The following is an 8151-nucleotide window of genomic DNA, read 5'->3' as shown; positions in this document are numbered from 1 at the left end:
CCTGCACAATCACCTCTTTAGAAAGGGGAAAACTACTCTATTGAGATGAATACCCTTCAAAGGGCTTAGTGTTTTAGGCAGGGGGAAGGGAGAGAGGGAGGCATAGGACTGAGGCACAGAAAAGTCTTTTTCCCCCTGGCTTAACAAGGGCCTTTTTCTGCGATCAGGATCCAAGCTCTCACTTTTTAGTGATAGTGCCTGAGAACTGCAAGACAACAAAGGCTTCACAAACCAGCCCACGCCTCCCTCTTGCACACACTTTACCAACTGCGCACCATGGTTAGCACCTCCAGTGAAGGAAACATTTGGCTGACAACACCTCTAGTCTCTCCCTTTCAGCAGTGTCCAACATCTGATCACGAGCTCTGCAGCCCTGCTAGCATCCACTGTTTCCACAAGCCTCCTCCTTATCTGCTCTGATGTATTTCTCCCCCGCCTCTAGTTTTGACTAGCTCTAGCAGTGGCAGCTGTCCCACCTTCCACAGAAAAGGAAAAAAAAATCAACTACAAGCTAAGAGATGTTGAAATTTTAATTTCCTTTAACCTGGTCTAATATATGGCTTTGGTAAACCTTATCCATTAGTTTCTAGGGGGCTGAAATGTATCCGAGTCCTTCCCTGCCTCGGAAAACAGTTACCACGGGCAAATACTGGGCTACCTTCTTCTAGAGCTTCACCAGAGCAGCTGATGTTGGTGCTGGAAGAGAAGCGCACCCCGTGGGGAGCCCGGCTCGCAGGGAAGGCACTTTAACCCACACCAAAGGAAGGACCAGTGGGACAGACAAGTGAAGCACCTTTGCTGCCTCTCTGCAGGCAACTCCAGCCCTTCTTGCCCCACTGCTCCTGGGAGCCCTCCACTCCTCCGTCCATCACTCCACCCCAAGGCAAGCAAACTAGGCAGAAAAACAGGGCCCTTCCCTCCCACAGGGGTTCAGCAAAATTCTCTCTTCCTCCTCCTCACAGAGAAGCACTCATGAATCACAGCTCCCACCATGCTTCATTAAATCAAGATAATGAGTTGAAGGAAACTGACCTCTGCAAACTCCCACTACCACAGCGAAAAATGGCTCAATACCATTGAGCTGGTGCCAGACCCAAGTTTCAATTAACGACCTATGAGTCAACAGCTCTGCCCTGCGCCTCACAAGGAGACATGAGCAGGCTTAAGGTGGGCTGTGTGTCACTAATGGCCTGACTGTCTCCACGCAGGAGAGCGCTTGGGCAAGCTGACAGCAGCTCGGCAGGACGACCGCTGCCTCTGCCAGCCCAGCCACGCTGAAGATGGAGAAGCTCCCGCCCCAGTGCCGTGTCCTCCTCTGAAGTGCTCCTGACCAGCTGTTCCCCTGCCTGTGGACAGCATGTAAGCAGCTGTGCCCCTGGTGTTATTACTGCTCCTTAGAGACACCAGTCACCAATTTTATGGAATCTCGTCTGAGCACTGTACAAAGAAAGCACCCGACAGACTGGGAGCCAAAATCAAGACCTGAGCCTGTCCTAAAAGTGCTGCCAGTGAGCTCCCCCTTGTGAACTACCACACTCTGCACTGCCAGAGAAAACCTTCTGCCTTGCTGGCAGATGGCGACGGTGTCTGTGGGAGAAAAACATCCATGGGGACCTTAAATCACAGGTTGTGCACTGGCCAGACCAGCCATGTGAGCGGGTAGAGAGTTTGCTCCTTGGAGAGCACCACATTTCGCAGGGCCACTGGCACCGGAGGACTGGGAGGATGCTGCACCTGGCACCCCTTCGCAGAGGCCAGGCTGCCCAGACCCTCCCAGGGCAGAGACGGCTTGGAGGAGCACTAGCCACCAGCTCATGATCATTAGCATTAAAACCTACAGGAATTTGGAACATCTATAAGGATGCTCTTCTAAGCACAACACAAAATCGTCCAGGCACTACGACTGGCACAACACCCGGTGTCCATTTCACGCCTGATTCCCGAAGGCAGCTTGTCCTTACTTTTAGCGGGAGCAGCAATCTGCGCGTTCTTGCGTTTCTCTGGAGGTGGGGGGGTGACAGGAGCAGCACGCCGGGGCTGTGGTGGGATCTATAAGGAAAGATTTCAGAGCAATCAAAGGAGGTTGACAATAAAGACATTCTCTGTTATGAAACCAGCTTTCTCACGTGCGTGTATAGATTTGTCCTTACATCTCTCTCATCATTCGGGGAAATTTTCTCGGGAGGACAGATATTAATAGGTGGCTTCCTAGAAGAACAAAGCAGGACTCAAGCCGGCTTCATCCCCTCCCTGTGACAGGCAAAGCAGCCCTTGTTTAATTGCCGTGTTCAGCAGCACACAGCACACACGTTGTGTAGACCTGTCAAGCGTTTACTCCTCCTTTATTCCAAATGCAATCCCACACACTCCCCGTGACTCCACATTACTCTCAACAGCTCCACAGAGGCTGCAAACAGAGTGCACATTTAGACACTCTTCTGGAGAGATCCATTACCTCAGCTACAAATACCCCCGCAGAAAGACAAAGCCAAGGACTGGAGACATGTAAATGCCTTTTCCATGTTTTTAGAGCTATTTCTGCTCATGCAGGGAGAAAATAGGGCTAGACCTTCTGTTCAGTCCTACGCTACCGATAGCAAGACCTGCTGGGAGAAGCTTTCGCCAGGGAGTTGCATTAACTCTCTGCATCTGTTTCTCCTGTAAGCCTCCTCTGCTAGGAATGCCAAGCCAGCAGCATTGCGAGCCCCAGACCCCAATTCCTACACTCTTCTTTTCCTGTCGGATCCAAACACCATGATGACCCACACTGCTTTCACCCAGAATTACTCCGGTGATGTGTAACCTCCGGGTTAACCTCTGACCAGAGGGATGCTGCCGGACACAGCGGCCAAGCTAGACGGGAGCACAGGGCATCAGTACTCTAATCCTCACATCCCAGCGCCTCAGCGCCACGCGGCTCCGTCTGGGGTCTCTTAGGAATCCTGTGATGCAGAGACTGCTGCCTGAAACATGCCTGTCTTTAGGGGATATTGAAGTTGCTGCTTGCAGCAAAACTAACTAGGGCACCATGGGAAGGGGAAGGAGATGATGACCTGAATGTCTGAGGTAGCCCAGGCTGAAGCCAGCTGGAATCTATAGGGACATTCAGGCCATCACACAGTGCCAGTTTTCCAGGTTTGTTTAGTCCTGGAAGAGAAGTTTTTCTGTGACCTGTCAGAGCTGAACAGCCCCGTAACACCACAGAGGGCACAGAGCGCTGCCAGTCCCCACGGTGAAAAAACAGACAAGCCCCTGAAAGGTCTGTCTTAAACAGCGCAGAACAAGGAGAAGGAAGAACGTGGTTTTTTCCCCTGATGCAGGAAGAGCAGAAACCTCCTCTGAAAAGATATTTACGTAAATAAGACACCTTCAGGAGCCACCTCAGATGTTCAAGAGTCAGAGCCAAAAGCTGACAACACGGTGCTCAGAGCCCGTGCCTGTGCCCTACCAGAACAGTGAAGACTGAGTAGTTTGCACAGCTTACAAAGACCTTTAAACAGGAATCTCTCAGTCCCTTTCTCCCATCCAACACCTAATATATCCAAACTTTTACCCTGTCATTTAACAAGCTGCTTCTCTACAGGAGTCTTCAGCTGGTGGATTAGTAGGAGATACTGCTGCAGACTCCCAGCCCGAGCTCTCCTGCTCCTGTCAATCCATCCCACACGCTTCTCTGGGTAAAACTCCACACGATACTTGCATAGAGCTTCAAAAATGATTCGTGTCGGTCCAAAAAGAGACTGCACAGCTGAGAGAGGCCAGACAGATCAGGAGGTGTCTCTGTGTTGCGTGGTTGGAAGGCTGGTCCCAAATCTGGAACACTCAGCTGTGCTAAAAGCAGAGCCCTCTCCGCAGAGCGATGGAGCGATCAGCACGAGTCGGAGCTGCTTGGCACGGCAGAGCCACAATTACCGGAGCGGCGGGATTTAGCAGACAGGCAGGCTCAGCGCTTAGAGCAGCCGCTTGACGTTATTTGGAGATAGCTGGGGTTGGGTCATTCTGGACTGTTTCCATGGCTTCATTAGCCCTTCCAAATTTACCGCGCCAGTTTAACACAGCTATTATAGTCTAGTGCTTAAATTAATATAAGTACAGCTAACGTTAGCTCAGAGCTCTGCCAGCCTCATTTAGATGGTCATGCACCACAGTCCGAGTGGCTGCGATGAGAACGCGAAGCATCACATGAATTTCCCCTTTGCCCGAGCTGTGAGCCAACGCACGGTGAGGAGGTGCAAGGGTTAACCGATAGCCATCCCTTCCCTCTGCCCCACATCCCAGCTGCTTTCTGGGGCCAAGAGGAGAAGACACAACACCAAACCTCCCCAAGGGAAGGGGAGGAAAGGAGAAAAAATTCTCTGCCCATCTGCCATGGGGAAGGTGACCATGTGGGAGGTCCCTGCCGCTCAGATCCCTCCTGTCCGGAGGGGAGAAAAGGAGGGACCTTACCAAAGGTCCAAGTGAGAAACCATTACACACACATCGAAAGCCTCCCTTTTCTCCCGGCCTCTACAAGGGGGCCGTAAACTTCCCCAGATCCACAGATTTTACACACGTGCTTCCTCTCCTTTTCCACTCTGCAGGGACTGCTAGCAGAGGGTCTGCTCCCTGCACCGCTTGAGATGAGAGCTAACTCAACCACAACACTCCCATCCCCTTCCCAGCTGGGCAAGCAGAGACCACCACCACTCCTTCAACTCCTAGGGATGATATAGCTATTATAGTATGAACCTGTAAGCAAACAAACAAAAAAACCCCCCAAAACCAAAACAAAACAGGAAACCAAACCAACAATCCCCCGCTCGCCGCCTCCTCTAGGCAAACTCTGCCAAGCAGACACTTGTTTGCAGCAAAGGCTTCTGGAGACAAGCATTAAACCCACTGAGCATGCACAAGTGCAGCAGACTACGACTAAAATACTCTTGAGAGCCCGACCTTCTCCTCTGGTAACTGCCCCAGCTTCCCACCTTACACTAACTTCGGAGGAGCTCAAGCGAGGCTGAGCACAGGGGCCATCACCAAGTACTGCAGCCAATTCAGCCCTGGGAGCAAAGCCACCGACGGCAAATTTGCATCTCAAGTTTTGGTTAAGTTTTCAGATGCAAAAATTTGAACACACCCAAAAACCCTCAGCAGCAAAAAAAGCACATCCCAAGACCTCTGCTTCTCCAGAGTCAGTGAGAAAGTTTAGGTCTCCTCTTTGGCAGCTAAATAACCCGTGGAAGAAAGCAATGCTGCTTCCTCCGTTCTGTGTTTCCAAAGCACACAGGAAATCCCTCCACGGAGCTGTTAAAAGCTCAAAGAGCCCTTTCAGCACAGGGCTAAGCTGGAAGCCCTTTGACAGCATCCTCGGTGCCACCGGACAGAACCGGTTCTTTGTCAGCCAAGGAATCTGTCTTCCTCCTTTTTGGCAAGTGACCAAACCACAGACCAGATAAAGGCAGGGAACGGGCATGGAGAAGGGGCCCTAAGGTGCTCCACTCGCTTAACCCCTAATGCACAGGCTTGAGAATGGAGCTGGTTTGGTGGCTGAGAAAGGAAAATGAAGGAGAAAAGTGGCGTTTGTGGGGATTGCCGTGTTCTGTATGAGCCAGAGCTACCGTTCATCTCTGCAGACTCGCAGTTCTTCAAGTGTAAAACGAGGCTCATCTGCTAGGAGTGACGGTGCGTCAGCACCCTGTGAACACCGCCTCTAACACTCACCCCAGACAGACGAAGAAAAACTACAGCGCACATGCTCATCCGCAGGAGAAAAAAAATCTCCGCACTCACCCTTGCTTGGCGCCTTTCGCCCTAACATCCGGCTCTACCTAACACCCACCGTGTCATCGGCACATCCCTCATCCCCAGCAACTGCCGCACCCGTCCGGGGCTGTGCTTTGAAGCCTCGCTGGCGCCGCGCTATAACCTTGGGACTGTGTGCCGCCGAGATAAAAAAATCTGCTCACATCGTATTTCCTGCAATTTACTTTTAATTCATCGTGACAAGCAACATTCAGGCAAAGCAGGATCTCTGGGGGTTTTTTACGTTTTGAGCAGTAAAAATCGGCAGCCACGGCAGATAAAATGCTTAAGGACCAAAGATCTTGTTGTGCAGATTTAACAAGGGGAAACAAAGCAGTGCTGAGCACTCGGAGGGAGTTCTGCTGCTCACGTCAAAACTGATTTTCAAAGCATTCTCTGGGGAGCTTGCAACCCTCAGAAAGTTGTCAAGAGACAGGCATACAGTATAGAGCGGATCTCACATGTCACGGTAAAACCCTGGACCCTCGAGGATCCCAAAAGGCACAACAAGTGTAAACGGCAGAGGGACTGTTCCACACTTCTGGCATCAGTTTACACTCAGTAATTCCAGGTAATTAGCAGAAACACTTGATTTGTGACTTCAGCTGCAAAGGCATCAAACAGGACAAGCGACGTCAAACCACCAAAGGAGGAACCTCGAAAGCGTCCAGCCACTGTTACCTGATAGGGACCGTCATCCTCCTCCTCGAACTCGGTGTTTGGAAGACTGTGATGCCGCTCATACCCGGTCCGGCACACCCCGTTAGGCTGCCGTGCCACATCCAGGTGGTGATCGCTGGAGGACTGTGTCATAACCATCCCCTGCGGGGTGGGCGAGTGGCCTTTGCGGGACACGGTCTCCTTCCGGTGATGGATCAGCTTTCTGAAACAAAATGACAACATTAGGAACAGCAAAGCTAAAGGAAGGGAGCGAGCGTGCCACAACATTTAACTGATATTTTAAAATTATTTATTGCATTTGGGCTATATACACCAGAATGGGTTACATTACGCTGAACACCAACTCCAGTTTCATTAACAACTAAGGAAGCACTTCTGGGGGAGGAAGGAAGAAGCTTTGCAAGAGCCCATGATTTATTCATTAGTTCACTAGAGAAAAATGCTTCTTCCTCAGGGGAGAGGCACATATTGCATTGCAAGCTTCAGAAATTGCCTGCACTTTAGAACTGCTGTTCAACTGAAATTAAACCAGCGTGCCTCAGCACCGAGTGCAAGGTGTCAGAGAAAAACAAAATTCTCCTCACGAGCAATTATTTGAGAACATATTAAGGAACCCGTGCCACAGGCCAACAGCTTATACAATCCCTGGCCAGCAGAGAGGAGAAAATACATCCCGAAAGGCTTTGGATTTCTCCTCCAAGCCTACAACGCAGCTGAGAGTTTCCTCTTCTTTACGTGCGCAGGGGCGGAAGTGCCAGACCAAAGCACTGCTTTGCTGGACGCGGTTGGCAGGGGCGGCAGCATCAGCTACCCGCTCAAATACCGGGCAGCTCTCCGAGTGCATCAGCACAGGGACTCAAATCAACAAGGCCCAACTCGACCCCCAAGGACAGGAAAGACTCAAGCATCACATGCTGGCCACCCTCCGTCTGCCAGCTCTCCCAGATGGTCGTACTCACTGGAGGACATCTCTCTGCTCCAGGTTGTACTTTCCCCCATTCTTCATGGCCGCGTTGTGCACAGCCTCGATGGCACGGTCGATGGACTGGAGAACCACATCTTGCTCCAGCACCTGAGAAACACAGCATCCACGTGTCACTGCGCTGCGCCAGAGCTTAGGGCAGGAGACTCCTCAGCGCGAGGAGCCCCCAGAGCAGGCGCAGCACAAGCCAAATGGCCAACCAGCTTCCAGAGCCAGAACGCCATCTCAGCACCACCTCACTTTTCCTTCCTCCTTCCAGAGAAAACGTATTTGAAGCTGTGCTGCGAACTGCGTCTGCCCATTCAGTGTTTACGGTTGGAAAAGAAAGTCACTGTCAGAAGCACCAAAGTCCCGTGATCCCTCCAGAAAGACCAGGGACAGAGCTTCAGGACTTTGCAGCAGCCTTGACTATTCAGCCTGCTTCAGGGAGCTTTCCTGACCCCACGGCAAAGCCCAGCTTACCCCAGGCTCAATTATTTCTGCTCTTGCTGCTCTGCCATGGAGCAAACACACGGCTCTGAATGTTACGAAGTCAAAATCTGGGGGCCTTCAGAGTCCCTCTGGGTCTGCTTTTTTGCTTGCTTTTTTCTTGACAGTTTTTATACTTGTTCTGCAACTTGAAGTGCCTTTTCCAAATCTCCACCCCAACTGCCATAGCAACACTTATTCCTCCTGCCAGCCACTTCAGCAGTCGTTCCTGCAGCTGA

General features: G+C 51.4%; 1 protein-coding gene across 1 annotated transcript in view; it reads right to left on the bottom strand.

Annotated features, from left to right (window-relative positions):
* The window catches only part of LOC104500404 (NCK-interacting protein with SH3 domain-like), a gene marked incomplete at its 5' end in the record, with an annotated part of 8567 nt that extends 1033 nt beyond the window's left edge, over nt 1-7534 (bottom strand). The window contains 3 exons of the mRNA XM_010144044.1: nt 1962-2049; nt 6463-6664; nt 7422-7534. Coding sequence (XP_010142346.1) covers nt 1962-2049; nt 6463-6664; nt 7422-7534 — 403 coding nt within the window. The remainder of the gene's footprint in view (nt 1-1961; nt 2050-6462; nt 6665-7421) is intronic.
* Between the last annotated feature and the right edge of the window lie 617 nt (nt 7535-8151).

The sequence above is a fragment of the Buceros rhinoceros genome, unplaced genomic scaffold (genome assembly GCF_000710305.1).
Source record: "Buceros rhinoceros silvestris isolate BGI_N320 unplaced genomic scaffold, ASM71030v1 scaffold9879, whole genome shotgun sequence".
In the NCBI taxonomy this organism is placed as follows: Eukaryota; Metazoa; Chordata; class Aves; order Bucerotiformes; family Bucerotidae; genus Buceros; species Buceros rhinoceros.
Note: the sequence above shows the minus strand (reverse complement) of the source record. Positions and strands in the feature narration are given on the sequence as shown.